Below are 23,750 nucleotides of genomic sequence, written 5' to 3' on the forward strand. Positions count from 1 at the left end.
AAGCTGAACAAATGTTCTACTTTGAAAAAAATACTTCCAATGAAAAATACTGGCCACAATGAAAACTCATTTACTCTAAAACATTATTATTGGTCTGGATCCAAAGGTGCCCTTCTGCATATAGAAGCTGTCTTCTGCTCATGAAGGATATCAAAGATGTTCATCTGGAGGCGCAACAGCTTGCACAAGTTCTTGTTCCAGCTGAATCAAGAGAATGGCTACAGAATGTACCTACTACAATATCTCTGTATGAATTCTTGTGCAGTACCTATTTTGCTTTTATTCATTCATTCATTCCAGTGTCTATTTACAGTACACCCTACATTTCAAGGCAAAAAGCCTTCACAAAACAGCTTACAATAAAGCTAAAAATGGTATGGTAGAAATACAATTACGTATAAAAATAATAAACTTCAGCACAGCTAACACTGGATTTCTCATGGTGCCTGTCTCCACTACTCCAGATGTGAGGACTTGAACTCAACTCCCTTTTGAGCAGCAGAGGGCTATCACCTACTCCTTGGGGGCAGCACTTGTCTGCCTTTTAGAACAGACTGATCCCATGTTCAGCTGATGTTCACATGGAATGCTTTCCCACTTTGGCCTCACAAAGTTCTCATTCACCTTCCTTTCAGTGATCTTAGGTGAATTCTACTGTACTTATCCTGTCCTACAAATAGTTCCTGGGCTTCATCTTCTCATTCATTCTTATTGTGGCATACTTTATACTATGAATGTCCTAGTCCATGATGTTAAGTTGGTATGCAGAAGCTTGACCTTGGTGCCTTTCATTTCCCTTCTAGGCCTACAATTCCTGGATTCTATAAATAATTCAGTACACCAGGACGCCAAACATAAACTTACTGTATTTTGAATCTCTGAATACCCTCAGATATTTTACTTCAGCTTGAATAACATTTGCCTAACTGATAGCACATGTATTCCCACCAGGAGGCACTACTCTTTTCTTCTATATTTATTGCATTTATATCTGGGCTTACTTTCAAGGAGCACAAGGTGGTATAAATAGTTACACACACACACATTCATCCTCATAACAACTCTGTGACATTGATAGTGAATGGGCCAAGATCATCTACTGAGATTCATGACTGAGTAGGAATTCAAACACAGATCTCCCCACTCCTAGCCTTACAGTCTAACCATGACACCACACAGGTTCTTTTCTTGTCAATTAAACTATATTTAATAATAGTGAAAAGCTAACCCATCCAGATCCCACCGGTGAAATTGAAGGTCATAATTCTTTGAATAAACTTCTGTTTCTCTCTCTCTAAACAGCAAGAAGCTGCTAAAACAAATAATTGAGCTTAAGGACACTTTGGTCATAGCTCCAGGAACAGTGCCTGAAAGAGAAGGGGAAAGGGTAACAACTTACGTTCTAACAGTTTCTGCTGTTTATTTTGGTTTCACTTCTTTGCAATGATGAATCATAAAAGATGCTCAGTGGAGCTCAGTCCTTTACACGTGTAGCTTGATATATGTAATTATATACTCACATGGTAGAAGTGCTTTGTTAGGCCTCCCTATTGCTATTTCTCTCCATGTTTCTCCATCACCTTGGCTTTCAGAGAGCCAGCAGTTGACAGGTAAAGAAATTTCTTGGTCCAATGGCGAGTTCATTCTAATCTCATCAAGGTACCAACTAGGATCTGGTCCACTACTGTCATGGCCAATCCGGATTTTATACAGCTCTCCAACATCTTTTAGATTAATCTGCAAAATAATAAAATAGCGAAAGCTATTATTATAGCTCATTGGCCCATTATAATTCATTCGCCCATCACAAAGCTCCCCTAATTAGTACATATTACCAAAGAAGTATACAAATCATATTCCCCCCTAAGCGCAGTAAGTCATCCATGAGTGATATATAAAATAAAAGCTATTTATTTGACTGGCTGCACCAGTACCTTCCTGCTTGCACTTTAAGATCTGCTTAGGAGGCTCTCCTAGGCTTGCTCTAGACACATCAAAGAAGCATTTCAGGAAAACGCATTGTAAACTTTAGTTACAGGTAGGTAGCCGTGTTGGTCTGCCGCAGTCGAAACAATAAAAAAAAATTCCTTCCAGTAGCACCTTAAAGGTAAAGGACCCCTGATAGTTAAGTCCAGTCGCAAACGACTCTGGGGTTGTGGTGCTCATCTCACTTTACTGGCCGAGGGAGCTGACGTTTGTCCGCAGACAGTTTTTCTGGGTCATGTGGCCAGCATGACTAAGCTGCATCTGGCAAAACCAGAGTAGTGCACGGAAATGCCGTTTACCTTCCCACCTATTTATCTACTTGCACTTTGATATGCTTTCGTGCTGCTAGGTTGGCAGGAGCTCTTTCATGCTGCTAGGTTGGCAGGAGCTGGGACCAAGCAAAGGGAGATCACCCCATCGCGGGGATTCAAACTGCTGACTTAATTTGTTCCAGAGGTCCATTCTTAAGCTGAAACCTTTCTTATCCTGAGGCACGCTTTCACTAATGGGGCCTTCCGCTGCGCGTGCGCCTCCAACACGTGATTTCTGTTCTCAAGCAAGAGCAGCTACTTCCGTATTCATGGAGTTTGTAACCTGAAGTGTTCATAACCAGAAGCATTCATAACCAGAGGTACCACTGTAAAATGCTTTTTCTTTACCAATCTAGTTCCAAGTGTACCCACACCACAGACTAGCAAGGATGGCAGCCATGTGATAGAAATTCATCTTTATGGTAGTCCTACAGCTATGGATTTCCTTTCTCTTGAACCTGTATGTAATGCCTACATTACAGGCAGGGCCAACCATCCTTTGCCAAAGGTGGAGGTGGAGGAAGGAGCAGCAGCAGATCTGGTTCCAGTGGTGCCATAGGTGACATCTACCTCTCTTCCTCTTCCCAGTGTGGGTATTTTATGCATGTTGTAGGAACCCGTATAATTTGGGCCCACAGCCATGCGGGAGGAGTTTGACAAGTGGGTAGGTACAAGTATTCTGCACTCACTTTCTCAAAACTATCAGCAACTTTAGAAAATGAAAAGAAAAAAGATATCTAATTTGGCCCACCAAGTGGACAAATTTCAACATGAAAAACAGCACTAATTTTCACAGCACCCTTAAAATCCTTTACCAAAAAAAGAAGGTGCATGCGTTTTATTCATGGGAGTTACTAGTGAATTGCATTTTAACTAAAAAAACACAAGCATTGTGTTATGCAGAATACAGAAAATAGATACAAACTCCACTTTGGCCTGGACTGTGAAAGGAGTGTGCGAAGTAATTGTAACTTTCATAAGCACGCTTAAACATGTCCATGACAACAAATGATAGAAAATGAAAACGCAATGAACACACCGCAGGAAAAATAAATATGATATTCTTGCCACACAGTTAGATGGGAAAATTCTTAACCCCAGTAAAATTATGAAGGCTGAAGCCATGGTCTGGGTGACAGCAGAAGCATACTTTGATAATCCAGGGTAAAAGAGGCCAATGGAGGTGCTGCCCAAAAAATCATGGAGAAAGAACCAGAACTAATCTACTCCTACCTAGTGCCTCAAGGCAATCATTGAAACATTAACTCTCTACAGAATATACCATGGCAGATTACACAAGATGTGCCTGCAGGCAAGGAATAGTCTGTAAAACAGACAAACTGACATAAACGCCTTTGGTTTTGAATGGTGCACTGCAGCCTTTTAAGAGTGTTAGTGCAGGCTCAGTTCTTCTATTCAGAACACTAAAGCACACTTCATCAAGTCAGCACCCCCTTTCCCTCCTCTTTCAGTTATAGCATGTGATGCTAAAACTGGGGATAGCTGGGGATTCTGACCTGTGTTTTGCCATAATATGGCCACAGGCAGCATTTGGACAGTAGTCCTAAATGTATGTACTTGACAGCCTACCTCTCCAAAGCATTCCTCCTGTTGAAGTACAAACACAGTAGTCATGCTCAGCATGAACTTTAGCGAAAGGCAAACACTCCTTAGCTTTCATTTTGTTACCAGGGGAAACACTGTGCATACATCTGAAATTACTACATGGAATTACTTCTGACAGTTGCTTGTTATCATATGAAATCTGCTAGCCTTTTTGCTATTGTACACCAGATAAACTGTATTTCTGAAATAAGAGGATATGCTTATATTTGCTCAGAGTAGTTAACACAAATATTATCCTTAGTAGACAGAGGCCACATTCACACTGTGCATTTAAAGCACTTTGATGCCCTTTTAAACAATCATGGCTTCTTCCCAAGAATTTTGGGAGCTGTAGTTTGATAAGGGTGCTGAGCATTGTTAGGACAACCATTTATCCCTCCTAAGCTACGATCCCTGGAGTGTTTTAACAATCCATCCCCCTTGCCAGGGAACTCTGGGAATTTTAACTCTGAGAAGGGACTAGGGAGCTGTTTCATGTTGATGTCAAATGTGCTTTGCCAACTTGGGGGACAACCAACAAAACTCTTGCACATGACCTCAGTGATTAAGCTGGGATGTAAGGCTTTAAGAAGTCCCTAAGGTACCCTGGACCTAAGTTGTTCGGGGATTAATAAGGGGACCTTTAACCTGGTTTGGTAGTAGATGGGCAGCCAGTTCAGATGTTAACAATGGTACCACATGTTGTCAAGCCATAAGCACCCTGACCAGTTCCAAACCAAGCCCAAGAGCAGCCCCGCATAGAGCTCATTGTAGCAATCCAGCCTTGAGGTTACCAATACATGGACTACACTGGTCAGGCTACTGCTTAAGGAAGCATCACTGGAGAAAGGAGAAAGGTTCCACAGTTGTGCAATCTAGTGAGTGGGAGGGGCATATTTTCTATCTGATCCTAAGGAGGTGCGCACTCCATCAATGCTTTTTCTCCTCCCTCCTTCCACTTTCTTCAGTATCCATACAGCAAAAGTCCCTGGTCAAAATGAAACCTTGTTCAGTAAGCAAATCTAATTAAATGTATCACCAGATTGGAAGGAATAGAACATGGTTTCCATTAATGATTAAATTGTATCTAAAGAAGAAGAAACATTTGTGGGAGAAAGTTCAACTTGTTCTCACATTAAAAACAGACTTAATATTTTTTCCAAATTTATAAATAATTGCAGCGTATTTCCTTGCCAACAAATCAATGTGTATTTTCTCTTGGAAATTCAGTCAGACATTTCAGTGGCATGTGATGAGTTCTGAAAGGACGTACAAAATGTAGTGCTTAGTATTGCTGCAGTTTAAGGTTGGAAGAAGCTATCTTACTTATAAGTCAGTTAGTACATCAACATCTCAGGAGTTTGGACTTCATGAAATGCAGTTGTTTGCCAATGAGGAAGCTCTCAGAGGAGTGTCATCTGTGGTGTGGTGTAGGTGAAAAGGCTCTCCCAATAGCTCTGCACCACTAAACAGTTTTTATTTGTTAAGTATATTATATTTTGCTATTTCCCCCCTTTTTGTTAATGACCAACACAACTATCCAAATTCTTGATTTCATTTACACAATTGTTCGTGGCTGTTTTGCTATGGCATGAGACATAAGAACATAAGACAAGCCTGCTGGATCAGGCCAATGCACTATCTAGTCCAGCATCCTTATCTCAGAGTGACCAACCAGATACCTGTGGGGAGTCTGGACATGGCTGTAACAGCGCTCTACTCACCTGCAATAACTAACAACTGGCATTCAGAGGCATAATGCAAATTCTAAGAAGCATTTACAAATCTTTCATCGAAAGACTATTTTTACATTACCTGAGTCTACAGTTATTTGCAATGTTGATAAACATTGCTCTAGGTCCTAGGACATTATTTTGGCTGCAAAGGTAGTTTTCAGTTTGATGTGATACTAAGGTGCTTCCAGACAGGAGTTTGTTGTGGGGACAGAAGTATTCACACATACAAGTTTTTTGCAGCATCCACTATGACATAACTAGCATCAATATGCCAACCCATATTTTCTCCCATTTCATCCAGATTTACCCTTTGGGAGGTGGGACCAAAAAAAAAGAAAAAAACCCTGTTGCCAATGACCTGTTTGTAATAACTCAATGATCAGTTTGAGAATGAAGCTCCCATCTGGAAGCACCCTAAAAAAATGAAAAAGGGGCAAAACTAGGGAAACCTAAAGAACACTACTGGCATTCCTTTTTAAGATACAAACTGTAAGGCCTCTGTCTTAAGAACTATCTAAATATTATATAAAGGAGAAAGTCTGAGTATATCCATTTTGACAGCATTTGGCAAATCTTCAAAAGCCTCGGAGCAAAGAAAAACTCCAGAGAGGAGTTGCCTTAAAACTAATGATACTGTGACCAGTCCACCTTCTCCAATGAGCAATTGGAGATTTGACCACTGGAGAAGAACAATTTATTTGAGAAAGGGGGCTGAAACATGTGAGCTCACACCTTGAGGTCTCCAACCCAATAAGAGATCCATGTCTTCCAATCTCCTGTCCAAACCCCGCTTGCTCATTCATACCATATTAGCAAGAAAGATTGCTCTCTTCTTCCCCATGATTTAATTGAGAAGAATTCCAACCTCAAAGGTATTACCAAGACAATAGTTAAATGGACCAGTGCTGCTCCAGGTACTTGATCAGAAGCATTTTGGAGTTCATAATCAAGAAGGTAGGGTGGCTTTGATTCACTGTGAATATGTTTTTCTTCTGCAAGTATCAAGCATAGACAGAATCCAGTTTTCACTTTGTGTCCATTGTGTTGAGTCCCAGGGTTAAATGTATTAGCAGTTTCGGGATGGGGTGGGAGGATTTCACTTTGGGAATTGGGCATCCTCTACCCCAGTATCACTGCACTGAAGGAAATTCCCCACACACATGCTGCTTTTAAGCTTTAAGAAGCATTAGAAGGTCATATCACACAACTCCCATATGCTGTGGTCCCATGAGACCATCTTTTCACAACCTTATCATGTCATTCTGCTTTCCTGTTCTTTACTTATATTACTCTGCCATTGGTAAAATGAGTAAGGAGTAAGGAGATTCATTCAGTCTGCTGCCTTTGCGGAGGACATTTCTCTTTCTCACTGGTTCTTTTGTTTCATCATCCAAGGAGAAGTCACAGTTGTGCAGAGTGGGTAGGAGTAGTTCTAGCTCCCAATTCTCAGTGAAACTTCATATGCAGCACCACTCTGTATGGCTATGGAACCATCAAGATCTATGGAGCCTTGCCTTACACTGCTTTCCCAGCAGTGCATATGCCTCTTTTGTATGCGACAGGGGTGAGAAATATCTCCATCTGATAGTGCTGGAGAGGGGTGAGTATTCCAATGCTCTGTCTCTCTGCATGCACATCGATCCATCTCCAACTCATTGAAAGCTTCCATCAACGGTGTCTCCGGAAAAAAATTACACATCACTTGGGAAGACAGGCAAACTAATATCAGTGTACTGGAAGAAGCAAAGTTCACCAATGTCAAAGCAATGATTCTTCAACACCAACTTCACTGGACTGGTCATGTTGTTCAGATGCCTGATTATTGTCTTCCAAAGCAACTACTCTATTCCAAACTTTAGAATAGAAAGCGTAATGCTGGTGGTCAACAAAAGAGGTTTATAGACCCTCTCAAGGAAAATCTTTTAAAAATATAATATAAACACCAGTAATTGGGAAACACTGGCCTGCAAGTGCTCCCACTGGAGAATAGCCTATACCAAAGGTGTCATGGACTTTAAAGAAACTCAGGATGAAAGGGAGAAATGAGCTTAGAGGAGGGCATGTTTGGCAAACCCTCACCATCATCAACTCCCACCTGGAAACCTATATCCCCACTGTGGAAGGGCATGTGGATCCAGAAATGGCCTCCACAGTCACCTATGGACATACTGTCAAGACCATGTTCATGGAAGACAATCTTACTCAGCTACGAATGATTGCCAAACAAAGAAAGAAGCCATCCAAAGTATACACAGTATGTTGAACATGGAGCTGATTTCCTGCTTTAATTTGGAATATTGTGATTCCCCTCCCCCCTATAATATTTCATTGATCCAACTTCATCATATTTATGGACTCCAAGTCTGCATATCACTTTGGTTTCAGATTACATTCAGGAGGAGCTTATATGTGAAAGATTTGTGAAAGATCTCCTTGCTCTCCTAGATATTGGGAAATATTATTTACACTTAAGATGATTTCTTCTGCCAATATAAACAATATTTCACTCTATCAGTACAGAAGAACTTGCATGTTGTTGTTATTGGTTTTTTTTAAAAAAAACAGCTAAGGAAACCTCTAAACACCTAAGCATTTATATTTCCCAGTCTCTTCTGAATCCTTACCCAAGGATAGCCAACATGGTAACCTCCAGGTGTTGCTGGACTACAACTTCCATTATCCCTGTCCTTTGGCCATACTGACTGGAGCTGATGGGATCTGGAGTCCAGCAACATCTGGAGTACCACACTGGCTCTTTTGAAAATCTATGCAAGGTCCCAGAATTATTTTACAATAGGCATCATTTAAACATCCCACAACAGAGCTTTGTAAAACACTTCATTCCTTATCACCTGCTATTTCAGTTCCAAAACTATCTTAAGCACAGATTGCCAACTGCGCTGATATGTGCCAAGCTATGTGATGTGTTCTGAAGGGGCAGACAGCTTAAACCTATGCAGCCACTGCTTATGCAAGACATTCTGTCAATACTTACTAACCTTCAGAACATTACTGTCAGCACAGTACAGTGACGAGAGGCATCCCTTCTGTCTTCTTACATTTCATTTCACTGTTGCAAGCAATAAGTGTACTTACCTATCCATCACTGTCAACATTTCTTACATCTAAAACAAGTATTTTAACATATCAACAACACACAGAAGGGAGTTTTCCCTCACTCTAATTCCAAAACCAGAAAATCAAATCTCTACTATAAAAATAAGCTATATACTTTTTGCACATTTAATTTTTTAAGAAATGGAAAGGGATGAAAGGGGGTTATATGTGGCTTTTGGCTCATAAAGCCAAATGAGAGAAATGATGGCATGCTTTATTAATGTAGAATAACCACAGCATCCTAGTTCACACTTGCTAATGGAGATTGAAGCAGCCAGATTTTTTTATAGGTGTCAAACAACTGAAGATATGGGTAGTTGATGCTGCCTCAGTGACCTACTGGCTGCTTCAAAACTAGGATCTGTTTTCTGATTGTCATGTTCAAAATTGTGGGTGATTCCTGGATAAGGATGCCTGTAAGCTTGAGGACTAGTGGCTGAAGTGGACGGTTCAGTCACCAGGTCAGTCTCAGTCCTGGCAGGCTGTAATCTTAAAATCCTGAAGTCAGTATAATAACACTGTACTGCAGTAGAAAGGAATGGGGAAGTAGATATCCAATATTGGCTTACAATCTTCCTGGACTTGAATCATCTGCTTGAACACTAATCTTAGTAATGTACTGTTAAGTTGATTACTGCCATAAATATACAATTACTCTATTCTCCCAGGGATGCTGCACGCCATATCAATGAACAATTCAGAAAATGAAATGTGGAACTGAAATCATTACAATGAAATCATTTTAAGTATCTATTACTTATTCACCTTGGAATAAACCTGTTCTGCATAGCTTGTGTAAGTAAACTCTCCATTATTTATACGCAGTGTAATTGTACCTTGAATGTATCTGTACTGTGGGGATTAAACAGCTGGTGTTTCCCAGATCCCAGAATAAGAGGACCAGAAGCCTTATTTTCTCCATAAACATACAGGGACACAGTTGCTGTTGTGCCAGCTGTTTCAAAACATCCAGTGACTACAGTGATTTTCCAATCTTCTCCTGCAGGTAAAAACAAAATGAAAATGAGTGCCACTGACTGAGCAGTTTTATCTCTGGGACTGCCATGTGCCTGGAGATGTGTGTAATACTGGCTTTATTGCAAACAACGCATCACTAAGTTTACAGAACAGGAGTAATTGTTCCATTAAATAGGGAAGGTGGTGCTCAAAGGAGAGATGGGTGAATGAGAAAATGCTGAAGACAAAGGTTGCGTTGGATAATAATAAATATTTAAAGGCAAGATTGCATTAGATTCTAGAGCAATGAGATGCTCTTCAGATATGGTTGGATTACACCCCTGGCCACTGCCCATACTGGATGGGGCTGATGACAGCTGGTGACCAACAACACCTAGACATTGGCCATACCTGTTCTAGAGGGAAAGCATCATGCACCTTTAACACTAATGCATTGCATATGATTAGCTGCTTGTAAGTGCAGTTGGCTGGACAATGACATTTCTAAGTAACCCCCTGCATGCTTACATGTATCCCTTAGTTTACAGTATCTAGAATTTAGCAGGATAATACAAACATAACTAACTGGGACTAGGTAAGATCACTACTGTCTAGTATTGCATTCCTACATCAAAAAGCAGAAATTATGTTCACTTCAATCACTTTAGAGATTTTCTGCCTTTATTTGCAGCAGCCTCCATTTAGCAATTACAATTCAGTCTGCAGAGAGCAAACACAATTAATAAAATACCAACCCACAGACTTGTTAGTAATAAATGTCACAGTGTGTACTTCAGCTATATTAATAGGGAGGGAAAAACCTTTTGCTTGTTAATTGGTGAACAAAGGTTGAGTCTGGAATCACAGTCTCTCTTTTCACCCACTTTTGCTTTCCTTTGAATGTCTTCTTTATCGCAAGAGAGGGATTGAGTGGCTGAGGGTTTGATGGTCTCCACGCCCACGTAGGTGGAAAATGGGGCAGTGCCTCACTGGTTGATGGTTTAGTCTTCCCAGTCAATGCTGTATTATACTTATTATGTTTTAAAATGTTTGCTCTCTCTCTCTTTTTGCAAGCCACAATGCGACTTGGAAAAGCATCACATAAATATTTTAAATAAGTTGTTAGATGTTCCTTCTTCTTGTTAGAAAGCTCACTCCACTATGTCAACCAGAGCTTTGGCCTTAGCCAAAGTTTTCCCATTTCCTAGAGCTGGTATTTTCAGCAGAGGAGAACACCTTATCCTCAACTCAGCCCTATGGATTGAAGACCCTAACATCCTGCAAGTAAGCGCCTCCTGGGTGCATTCTTTCCCGTGTATTTTTTCTCCTGTTCTCTCAGTAGCTTGCCAGTCTCTTCCCTCATCTCCCCCTGCCACTGGAGAAGCGGGCAAAAGCCAAGCATGCACCCTAGATTTCTTTTGACACAAATAAATGAATCTATATATTACGGCAAGGACTGGGATCACTTGCCACTCAGCAGCTGCATTTTACAAATGTCACATGTATGCCATCTGTAAATTGGTGCTCTTGAAGATCTGCTGATGTGAATAGATGGCAGCACATGCCTGAAAGTAGGGATACTGCAGAAGATTGTGATTTGGGGCATGGGGTTACAAACACTTGTAACACTTGACTATGAGTAGATCTGTGAGTGTGTACCTGATGCCAGCCGCCTAATTTAAAACAGATATGATCCATAAAAAGGTACTCCACTGTCAAAGAAATAATATCTCTTCTTAGAAATACATGCAAGTACTGAAGACAAAGCTAGTTGTTTGAAAATACTATTTATGCATCTATGTAGATGTTTATATAAGTAAGCTGTCATTTTGCACATATTTTTGCATAATAGGTTCGAATATAACTATCAATTCATCAGACAGACTGCATTTGAAATAAAGATAGTGGAATATAATTGCATATTAGGAATACATGTTTTCAAAACTTTCTCTTGACAATATATTAAATGTTCATCAGTTTAGGGGCCAATGCAGGATACTACTTCAACTGTGCTTACGAGATCCGAGATGGACCAAATCACACATTCTCTTCACTCTAGGATACAAATTCCACCCACCTGCTGCTGCGCTTAAATGTGATTAAGTTTAGTCACTACTTGTTCACCTCCTAGGTGGGGCTGCTTTTCTGTAAAATCTGCTGCCTGGCACCATTTTATTTTTTTCTTCAAGTGCATGTTAATGAGATCCCAGCCAATCCAGGATCATGTCATGAACACAACGTCACAAGGTCAGAGTGAAAGTAGAAAGCCTTGTACACTTTCTGAATCAACTTTGTGATGAGATTTGAATTTATGATGACATCAAAAGGCTAATTCAAAATGAGGGCAGGAATGGGGACTGTGGAGGTAATGGAACTATGAACACTTTCACCCCAGTTTGAAATCCCCCTGCCCTCAAAGGTGAGACTTTGGAAATAATCACAGAAAGCCCACCCCTACTCATTTCAGCTCAGCCTTAGTCTTGATTAAATGATAGAAAGCAGAAGATGAATTTACCATTTTCTTCCTCTTGCATTTTCAGCTGATGATTTATTTGCATTTCTGCCAAAAATAAAACATCAGTGCAGTTAATAATAGAGTTGTCAGGTTACAATGAAAAGTGGAAGGAGGGAGGAGGTGTTCATATATTAACACTTCTGCTTTTACAGAGGAAAATGTATTCTTTCACAAACCAATATGGGGATTGTAGAAGCATTTGAAAACAGTAACCAAAAATGGTCCTTTGACATGGTACACTAAATAAGTGATAATTACTGCTTTATGCTCTGTCCATAACTCACTGCACTATAGAAGATCTGGAGGTATAGGTGCAGAAATACCTGAACCATTATACCTGTAGTGGAAACTGATCATTGGCTGGTCACTGGTACTCCTGCAGTGATGCCCCCTTGCTGCTATTACCATAGAATAGCTATGAAAGGCAAGGTCATATGCAGTGATTTGCAGGGATGAAGAGAAGGCAGGAAAGTCATGTCAGCTGTTGGTACATATGCTCATGAATCATTACTAGCTGGAAGGCCAGAGGTGAAAGGGGCATTGCATTGCATTTACCGGCAGCAACACAACTAACTTACTGTGCAGTTGCAGATATGACACATACTACAGTATAAGTTTTAAGGGAAACAAGGGTTTCTGTCCTGGTGTTACGTAGTTTCCATCTTTATGCTAATACAGGAGTAGAGGGCAAAGGCAAAGAAAAATTGCAAGAAGGAGGGGGGTGCTTAACCCTCCCACCCCAACCTGGAAATTCTCCCTTTGTCCCAAGTGTTTTATAACCCCCCACCCTGCTAGCTTCTAAAATCAAGTGGGCCACTTGGCTTTCATTTTCCTTTGTGCAAACAGCAAATTGATTTACAGAGCAGTCCTATGCAATGTTACTCAGACGTAAGTCCCACTGTGTTCAGTGGTGCTTACTCCCCTCGTGTTTAGGATCTCCACCTCCATATTTTAATTGTATCATTTACCTTGAGCAGAGAGTTCTATTTCTGAATGAACTGTGCCTTGGGAGGTAAATGGCAGCCACCTGAGAGTAGCAGAAGAGAAACAAAAAAATGAAATAAAGAAAATGAAGTAAGTTTTGTTATTTCCATACGTAGCATTAGTCTAACTGGGATAATTTCTTCAAGTGAACATGTTGCAGAGGATAGGAATTGTTCCATAAGTCCCACAAAGCTTTTAACATTGATAATGAAATATTTGCATGTGAAACACATGCAATTATCATACAGCAGCCGTTAATTTATGGGAAGCTTGGGCAACACAGCCTTGCAGGAGCAATGCAAAACACAACAGACCATTTCAGAAATATTAAGTTTTTTGAAATGACTATCATTATGCCACCTTTTAATATGGTAAATAAATATATGGTTTCAGCAAACAAATCTCATTCTGGTACAGCCCTTTGAATTATAGAATGCTCTACCTTTTATCTCGCTAAGTACGGCTAATTTGCCCTATCATACAATGGCTTTGCTAAACTTCAATTATAAGCCCATCCTAAGCAGGATCAGAGCCATGTAGGTCACAAGAAGCATAAAGAAGGTAACTGCAGTATCAGAAACTCAATTTCCAATGAAACTCCACATGGCGCATACATATCTGGAACTATCTAAGCATTTTTCCCTTTCCAAGGATGCTTTGTATCAGAGATGTTTCAGACTGATAAACCACATCTGTCTGCTCACTTCACAGAATGGAGAAAAACAGTACAACAGCCAAGGGATCCATTGCAAGGAAGGGCCCATGAAGTGAAAAGAGTCTTGTTGTTGGGGTCTGGACTCCAGAGCTGGTCCTGCCATGAGACAGGGGCAGCTGGCGCCATGTATGGTGAGAGGTGAGTGGATGAAGACAAAAAAATGGGATCTGAAAGGTGAGACAAGGCTTTTTAAAGTTTTGGCCCTAGCAGGGGAGAGAGCAGCACCATTTGGGAGCTCTGTTTTAAGGAAGCAAAATGCATCATGCATCCTCTAAACACTAACAAGTACATTCGACTTGGAAGAGAACCATTTGGAAGGCAAATAAAAGAACTCAGCACCCTAATAGTGATTTTGAGCTTCAAGCAGGAAAGGGCCCTAGCTAATCAAATATATGAAGCGGCTGATTACTTCAGTGCTATATATTGTGAAGGACTGATTACTATATATGCACATATTGCTCATGCAAAACTAAAAGATAAAAAACCGTTAGGCTTCTAAATATAAAACCAGCCAAAGAACAGTTAGCTGAAATTCTTAAAGGTTATTCGAAGTCATGCATTTTGGCAGCAAGAAATATCTTGGTAGTCAACGGGTTAAGAGTGGTAGGGAAGACATGGTCTATGCTGGAGGAGTTTTTGCTGAATAAGGTAGCTGGGTGAAAAGGAAACAATGGGGTAGTATTTGTTAGAGCAGGTGTGGGAGCTTGTGTTGAAAAGGGTATTGTATTTCTGTATTAGGGAGGGAAGGTCTTACTGAAGTCCCATCTGTCCTAGTTCTGTGTGGGAATGGGACAAAGGCCATCCCATTTCCATGTGGATCTTTAATCTAAAAACCTTTCAAACTCCATACAGAAATGCAAAGTTGCTTCTTTTATAGTACTTATGAGATGGTCCAAAGGCTCCATCACTGCTTCTGTTTGTATTTCAAAGTTGTTATTTTTTTTAAAAAGGTAATCAATTTAAAACTTTTAAAGAGGCATTAGCATCCACTTAGGAAATAAGGTGTTAGGAAAGTTACTTTTAGATGAAGACTTTTAATGAAATACAACCTTTCACAGTTGAAAATATATTCTGAGTTTTTCTCAGGTTCTCTGATGACTACTTTCTCACAGTACCAATACTGTGACATGCTATAGGCCTTGCAGCACAACAGCACCTTCTGTAGTCTTCCAAGTGACACAGCTTGTATTTCAAACCGATCAACCTAAAAGGCAAGAAACAGGTTCCATATACATTTATGCAGTCAATAATAACCAAAGGTCACAACCAGCTCAGTGCTGAAACATTATGCTGCAAACACTATTGAGAAAGCTTGATTAACCACTTCCCAAAATTCATGCAAGAATTCCCATTGGCTTTAAAAGGAAATAATATCTTCTTGTTAGCAATAATTAGTCTCTTTTTATATCCCTTCTAAACAAAGAACTATAAAATATCTCAACAACAGTCCAAAAAATTACAGAGGAAGATATTATTATGAGTGGGGAAGATGAGAGAGAATTACTGGGGATTAGCTGTCCCTCTCCAGGAACAGCCATATCTGGTGAACCAGACAAAGCTGGTAATAGGCACTTCTAGCTGAAGCCTCAGCCTCAGTTTCAGCCTCAAATAACAGTGCTGGATTGAGGAATACCCCCATTTTCAATGCTACACATTGAGATGATCTATCTGATCAAAACATATGAAATTATGATTCTATTCACATTCAGAAATATTATTTAATGGAAGTTTTCCTGAGGTTCTCAACTTAAAATAGAGTTTCTAGAAGTGTGACTAATAGAGCTTTTCCAATTCTGTCTGCACTGTTTGGCTTGCGATTCCACAGGTGAATTTCTAAGATACTGAAAGTGCAAGCCACATGAACAAATCAGTTAACCTGAACTATCACATTCTCTCGTCTACCTTTTCTTCACTTTTCACAACCAACCCCAAAGTCTTTCTTGCTGCCTTATTTTTCTCTTTTCTATTTTTCTTCAATTTCTTTTATCAGTTATTTATAGGATCCTGATTTTCCTGATACTGATATTCTCTCTCAAAAAAGGTATGCAAGGTATTATAGTTTACCAAGTGTTAGTAAAGAAAGTGATGCAAAATTTGACTCAATTTCCTTCAGAACCTAGTGTTAAGTATGCTGTGTATTAAAACCACTTTCATTTGGTCTGAAATGGGAGTATACTGATTCTCTTCAGCAGGCTTACCATTCCTCTCTGAAATTTCACCGCCTTGTCAGATTTGTGAAGAAGTCTCAAACCAGAATCTCCTCTTTCTCCATATATGCATAAATAAACAGAAGAATCTGTTTCAGCATCTTCCAAGTGCCCCGTGTACACATAAACCTGGTAACTCATGGCTAGAGAAGACAACCAACATTTTAAAAGATGCAAATAATTTGAAATTATACAAACTGAGTGTAATGTCATGTTACACTTAGCCTTCAGGCTCATGCTTAAATACACAGCATGCATCGTCAACCTAGCACTCATGGGGCACATAAGATGCCCTCTGGGACCTACCAAGTTCTATTCCTCCTGCTCCTCACACCACTGGGGCCAGGCTTGAAAGAAATCTTCTTTTGTGCATGCCCACACATGTGTGGGTGTGTGGGTGTGCACACGCGTAATTGCTTTTAGTTTGTTTCTGTTGGTGCTTCATATAGCGATTCATAAATGAAATCAAATAAATAAATAAATATACATGGATACTATTGTAAAGCCCTGCTGATTTGAATGAGTGGTTGGCATTGACTGGATTGTGCCCAATGATCTTTGTGAAAGCCATCTCATTTGGTAATAGCTGTAATATTAATTATTATGGTTCTTTGAAGAAAGAATATGCTATTACATGGATAAAGGCTTCTTCCATTTTCCACTACTGGAAGTTCACACAGAGTATCTCCATTCCCTCTGCTCCTTGACAACCATTTGTTTGCTGGGAAATTCAGAATTTTCCCACTCTTTAGATGTTGTAGGATTACCTATGAAAGGAGGAAAAAAACAGCAAAAACCTTTACACTTGTAGTTTTATCACTGTATTTCTCTGCTGCACTGGGATGTAACTAATATAAATAAATAAATTCCACTTCAGAAATTGTCAATTACTACCCATTATAACTATTAACATAACACAGGATTTTTCTGGAAATAACCTGAGGATTAATAATGGAAAGGAAAAACAACAACACAAGAACACCCACGTTCATATAGTTAACCACAGAAGGGAGTATCAATTTAATACTTTTTTAAAGAAAGTTGTATTTAAAAATTGAATATTTCCATTTTGACATAAAATTTTCAGGTGCAATTTTGACGGCTTCATTTAATGGCTAGAATTTTGCATGTTTACTGGTACAGCTTCTCTGCAAGGGCAAACGATAGCTGCAATGCCAGAAAACACAGTTTTCCAATATGTTATTTGTTGCCTTGATTGAAAGTCACCCTTTGAAAAGCAAAAGCTACTGTTATGAGTCTTGGACTCAGATGTTAAAGAAAAGTGAAGCAAACAAGATGGGGGGGGACAAATCCCTGAAATAAATTGGAGCTGAACTGAACTGTTTCCAGTACATCTGGGCTTACTGTTTCTAAAGTTCTGAAGTTAAGGTCCTCGAGCTGATGTTGGAAACTATTGTTACTACATGATTCAAGTTTTAAGATTTCAGCTTGTAAGCTAAAATGTCAGAATAAAACATGGGCATGGCGCTACAGGAGCCAGCTACCCAGACAAGACACAGATATGTATTGAGTTCCGAAAGTGTACTACATTGTAGCATGAATAAATATTCCAATATAATACCAGATGCTGTGAGCAAAACATGAGAAATTAAGTGTTTTGTTTTATTTTTTAAAACTATATAGACAGGGTTGTGGCACTGGGGCAATTTTATGACCTTCAGCGCTATGCCATGCTTGTGGGTCAAAACAGGATGTTGCTCCCAGCACAATTGCCCTAAACCAAAGAAGGAGGTTTGTGCACTAAAACAGACTTTTGAACACAAATCATGTACTGGATTAGAACCAGAAGGCTTGCAAGTTCGATGCATATTGAAATGCAGAACTCATCTATCAGCATCACATCCATTTCAACAGGGTGCACGTTCAGACACTGATGTGATGCAGAGAAGCACATTCTGCATTACAGCATACATTTAGATGCACATCCAGTTTGCGCCTATGCTTCCTGATCCAGAGAGTAATAGATAAGAGCAATTCACAGGTAAAGGCCTTTACTCAAGTCATGGACACCAGAGCCAGACGCCATACAGAGCAACTGTGCAAAGATTTTGCATGGAAGTAAACTGAGCAGAGGAGGGGCTTAGTTAAGAACTGATGAAGAGAAAACACAAACAATGATTACGGCTGTCGTTCTTGAGTATTTAGAGGGCTCACTTTGAGTGCTCAAAGCACTTCACAATCAAATACATTATCATGTTGTAATCTTTGCAACAATTTTGCAAGGGAAGCCAATATTATTAATTTCCATATTGCATAAAGAAGGCTGTCAGAGATAGTCACTTTGCTTAATGCTACTTAGGCAGCAATCCTGTGCACACTTACCAGGGAGCAAGAGCTATTGAACTCAGTGGGACTTCTGAGTACAGAAGAGTAGGATTTAGTGATTTTATGGCTAAGATGAGATTTGAACCAAGAACTTCTCAACTCACATCTTTGGCAACTACAGTATATAAGCATGGAATAAGCACCACTGAAATGAATACTGATTATATTACAGTAGTGCTTGGTGGAGTGGGGCCATTAATGCTTTGAAAGTTTTAAATCAATCACATGACTCAGCATTTATAGATCACATACACTTAGGCGGTAGAAATGCATGTTATGAATGAAAACATATCAGTTTCTTGGGTGCCTCAAATAAGAAGACATTATGTAGAGCAGTGTTTCCCAACCTTGTGCCTCCAGATGTTTTTGGCCTACAACTCCCATCATCCCTAGCTAGCAAGACCAGTGGTCAGGGATGATGGGAGTTGTAGGCCAAAAACATCTGGAGGCACAAGGTTGGGAAACACTGATGTAGAGCTCTGAGGTTGTGCTTATTTATAAAAACAAAACAAGTACCAATAAATCACCTGCATCCCTCAACAATCAACAGTGAATTCAATAAGTAACTTGTGCTTTTAAAAATAACTGACAAATGCTCATATAGTATACTGTATTTTATTAATGGAATGAGTCCTGAGCCTTAAGAGCACAGTCACAACTGGAAAGTGTTTTCTTTTTTTAAAGCACTTTTTGTTGTGTAATTGCATGTGAGGAGAAAAATTGATTGGGCTTTTAGTTAGTGGGTTGAACCAGAGTATATCAAAGCTCCCTGTGCATTGTACCTAACAACTAACGCAATGTAATTTTAAAACACATGCTCCTTAATACTGCATAGTGAAAAGCTGTGCTTTTCTTCTTTTTCTTCTTAGATAGAAATGTTATATAAGCACTGCTGTTTTTAGAATGGCTAGACTAACATTGGGGGGAGTCAATAAAATGAATCATTAACTAACTATAGAAGCACCCAGAAAATAGACCAGAAATCTTACCTTTTCCAACATCCATTCTGGCTGTTTGCTTGTTCCATCATGCCCTATTCTGATTTTGTAGATGTTTCCAATATGTTTTATTTCAACCTGAATTGTGACAAGACAGATACAATATATCAACTATGGCATAACAGGGGGAAAAACAGCAATTCTGTACATGGCCTGCAGCATGGAGTCACCATTACACATATATGGACATACATACATACATGCACACAACAACCTGCTTTTCATTATTTTTCCATCACATCCTATATATGGTTGTGAATACCTGATTAGGATGGTTAATTAGAATGGTTAGTCTATCACAGTTTCTGTTAAAGTATGGGATGCCAGTGTTCAATGTCTCAGTGTCTCAATATGGGGTCCTTCACCCCTAAGAAGGTGACAAAGTCAGAGAGAGACTGACTGATAAACATCAAACTTTGGTCAAATTCAACATTAAGAGGTGTGTTGCACAAGAGAGAGAGAAACCTAAGGCCTCTTTCAAGCCCTCCTCCCCAAAGCAGCAAACAACTCTCGTCAAAACAAAATGCAACAATTATTTTACCCTAATTTTCTGTGGGGTGAGAAGCATGGATTTGGGGGACTGAGGATGCCTGCTGGTTTTGTTTTTCAACAGGTGCTCAGTGTAATGCATCCTAACTCCTCGGGTGAGAGAGGTGTGTACTTGCAGCCCAAGTTCTTCACTAGCCTGATTTCCAGCTCCTTGTGGCATTCTGACAGGGCATGACACCTGGCATGAGCTGCTGGGCATGTGCCAAAGTGTGATGCTGCCGCGTGCACTTTTGGCTTTGCACGGAAGAAGCTGTTTGAAGGAGTCAGGTTGGAGACTGTTTGTGTCTCTTTGATATATTACCTGTCTTGGCCTTGCGAGCTGAACAAGACAGAGAGATCAGAGGAAAGATTGGGTGTTTGAATTCTGAATATCAAAAGGCAGAAGAAGCAGAGAAGTGGTGATTTAGACCACAGTGATATAACTTGGTGAGATCCATTCATTTTTAACTAAGGGATAGTATGGATTCTTATTGAACCAAGGTAGCGGATTACCAATGAATTTAAAACAACCAATTTACTAATAAATAGGGATAACTGACTGTTTATGACAATATATTAATTTATTATGGAACTGAAAGAAACAGACAAAATTTATTGGTTAGCTTTTCTAGTAAGGCCGTTTCCCGTACAATTTGATACCATTGGTCCATGTTTACTCCTGATAGATTTCTCCAGTGTCTGGCTCTGAGGTTTCTGGCTGCTGAGAGTAGGTGGGTTATGAGCTCTGGATAGCATGAGTGGTTGTTGTGATCTTGGAAGATGTTCAGTAGGGCCAGTTCTGGGGTGAGTTCTAATCAATCTTTTTTTTTTAATCTGTGTTTTAATTGAGGTGTATGTGTGTTGTTTCTGCTGCACTGGGGTTGCTTTTATGTTTTCTTTTGCATTTGTTTTCCTAAGTATACATAGCAATTCATCATATGGGGGAGCATACAAATGCTGTAGCCAAATAAAATCAATCAAATGAAAAAACCCAATGACTGAATTATTAAGGACCCAAAGCACATTGATTATTCACGAAAAGCCTCAAATAATAATGATATAATTGTTTCTTAACTGACTGATACAATTGTCTACTGATACACTCAGATTAACTGGTTGTGACGAATCTGAACAATATTAATTGCTGGTAATTAAACACAGATAATTGACAAAGATTAGATGAAGATGATAAGTTTTGTTACACCTGGGATTAGTCATTAAAATTCCCATTTGCTGTTGACAAGCAGTACAATGTTGGGGGGGAAGCCTCTTATTTAAATGCAGCATCAAAGAAGATTAACAATCAATATAAAGAAAAAGGACCTAGGATAGTTATGAAGACTGAAGAAATTTCCAGGGTCCACCAGTTCCTTCATCAGATTTCAATATGCAGTTGACCCTTTCCCTTTTGTGACTCCCTGCCCAGAAGAAAGGTCCTGTCTCAAGGCTTTTCCACTTATTACAGAAACTCAAGCAGAGGGTGACTGCTTTTTGGTTACTCCTATTTATACTCTGGTTGCATTTGGAAAGGAGGTACAAATGGTACAAATTTGAAGTTGTAATGAATGCTTTATCTAGTCACTAGGAATATTTCTTTCTCAGACATACCAGATCTTATGGCACTTTTGGCAAAACAAACAAAAGCATTTAAAACGCAAAAAGACAGGCTGTTTTCAAAAAAATTCTGATAAAAAAACAAATATATATACAAGTCAGAAATACGTTGGTTGGGAGATAAAGTCCAACACTTTGGTGAAGCAGATAGATTAAGCAAAGATACATACAGGGGGAAATATTGGTGACAAAACCATAACATTTTAGTTATGGACATACTACATGTGAATGGAAAAGCTTTGAGAGGGAGCCAAGATGGTGCCGAGGCAAGTCACGCTCTCCGGCGCACACTTTTATTCTTTTAAAACCTTATCTTAATTGCCCTCCGGATGCCAATTTCTAACAAACGGAAAACATTTTAAAGACTCTGAGCACTTTTATAATTCCTGTTGGCTCTGCGAGCTTCAGCTTGTCCCTTTCTGCAGTTCTCCGAAGACAAAGGACACTTTTTCTAGTCCAGCTCTATTCCATTTATCTCAGGTGTTTTTGAAGCTAAACTACTACCATTATTAAACCTGAAAATAAACCACTTCATGTATGCACTGCACTACAAGAAGAGGTTTTCAACACTTAAAAAACAGATCTTCTGTCAAATTATTTATCAAATGATTGCTCTTCTGAATAAAAACTGGAGGCAGCTTCCTCTGATATGTTTTCTTTCTTTTCCTGCTCAACCATCACTTTCTACCTTAAAGAACTTATTAGAGTAGCTTTCCTCTTAGTTCCCATTTTAAAAACTCCTCAGTAACGTTGTCCACTTATCCTTTCTGCTCATTTATTACAGTACTTTTCTTCATTATATAGAATGTTAACCTACCAAGACAGTGTGCTGCCTCACATGTGCTGCCAAACTATGGTTTGGTATCACATGAATGGGCCTTGCACATGCAGCCTTCTCCCGCCCCTCGCAAATTCTAATTTTACTCAGTTACTTCCGCTTTTGCAAAAACCGCAGTTTAGTATCACATTTGAACCAGCAAACTATGGTTTAAACTAGGTTTGTGCACCAGATGTGGCTGAATCTGATTCTAAACCAAACCAAGTTGATTCGGATTGATCCAGGAATCAATTGGATTAGGTTGTGGCAACCCCGGTTCACTGCAGATAGGATCAGATCCACCTGTCAAAGGGGTGATGTCTGCTGGTAAGGAATTTCACAAGGAAAGAATCTTCTTCTTTCCTCCTCCCAACCGACTAAACAAGGACTTGTGTTGGGGGGAGAAGATGTAATCCCACTTCTCCTTCCTGATTACATGTTTAATTAGAGTTTAGAACTCTGATTAAGCACATGGTCAGGAGAAGGGGATCATAGAATTGCAGATGCTGGAAGGGACCATGAATGTCATCATGCCCAACCCCCTGCAATGCAGGAATATTTTGCCCAATGTGGGGCTCGAGTCCATGATCTGAGAATAAGAGTCTCATGCTGAGATGCACATTTTCTCCCCACCCATGACTACATTAGTGTGCAAGGCCCCAAACTGGTTTGGAGCCCACTCCAAAGTGCTGGATAAGACCCCGAATAAGATTAAATTTAAATAAGTTTAAATTATGTAATCAAACCAAGATCATGCACACACCTGTTTCCATTTCTGCACAAGTGGAAATAACTGATCAAATGGAAGTACCCGAAGGAGAGGGGTGGAAGGAGCATGGCATCATAAGGATTGTTCATGCAATTTCAAAGCTCAGCTTCACATTGACCATGAACTAGGTAATCTAAGCACACTGATTTCAATGGGTCCACTCTGAGTATGGATACCACCTCCAGGGTTTTGTGTCCAAGCAAGCCCTGCTGCTACAAACCTCCTGGAACTTTAATTGGGCTCCTTTTGTTCAAGACATATTGAAATAAATAGATATTGCAGAACAGTAGTTTTGCTAGATTGTTTGTGCTGTTTACTTGCAGGGTAAATTCTGCCATTATGCTGGATGCACACTTCTTGGCATCCAATGCTCCCTATGAAAAGCCAGAGACTCAGTTCATCCATGGTTATTCCTCTTTCCCAGAGATTCATCTCTCACTCTCTCTGTTAAAACAAAAAAAATTCCTTCCAGTAGCACCTTAAAGACCAACTAAGTCAGTTCTTGGTATGAGCTTTCGTGTGCATGCACACTTCTTCAGATACAC

General features: G+C 39.7%; 1 protein-coding gene across 4 annotated transcripts in view; it reads right to left on the reverse strand.

Moving 5' to 3' along the window:
• The window catches only part of RP1 (RP1 axonemal microtubule associated), a 183,530-nt gene that overhangs the window by 91,958 nt on the left and 67,822 nt on the right, over positions 1-23,750 (reverse strand). For 2 of the 4 annotated variants that reach the window (XM_083747507.1, XM_083747508.1), the window contains 8 exons: positions 19,469-19,555; positions 16,768-16,900; positions 16,125-16,276; positions 14,976-15,130; positions 13,196-13,254; positions 12,228-12,272; positions 9,592-9,755; positions 1,521-1,737 (listed from right to left, as the gene is read on the reverse strand). In XM_083747507.1, the coding sequence (XP_083603633.1) occupies positions 1,521-1,737; positions 9,592-9,755; positions 12,228-12,272; positions 13,196-13,254; positions 14,976-15,130; positions 16,125-16,276; positions 16,768-16,900; positions 19,469-19,555 (1,012 nt within the window). The remainder of the gene's footprint in view (positions 1-1,520; positions 1,738-9,591; positions 9,756-12,227; positions 12,273-13,195; positions 13,255-14,975; positions 15,131-16,124; positions 16,277-16,767; positions 16,901-19,468; positions 19,556-23,750) is intronic. The other 2 variants (XM_083747509.1, XM_083747510.1) reach the window with 1 other exon arrangement.

This window comes from Podarcis gaigeae, assembly GCF_964106915.1.
Source record: "Podarcis gaigeae genome assembly, chromosome: 7".
NCBI lineage: Eukaryota > Metazoa > Chordata > Lepidosauria > Squamata > Lacertidae > Podarcis > Podarcis gaigeae.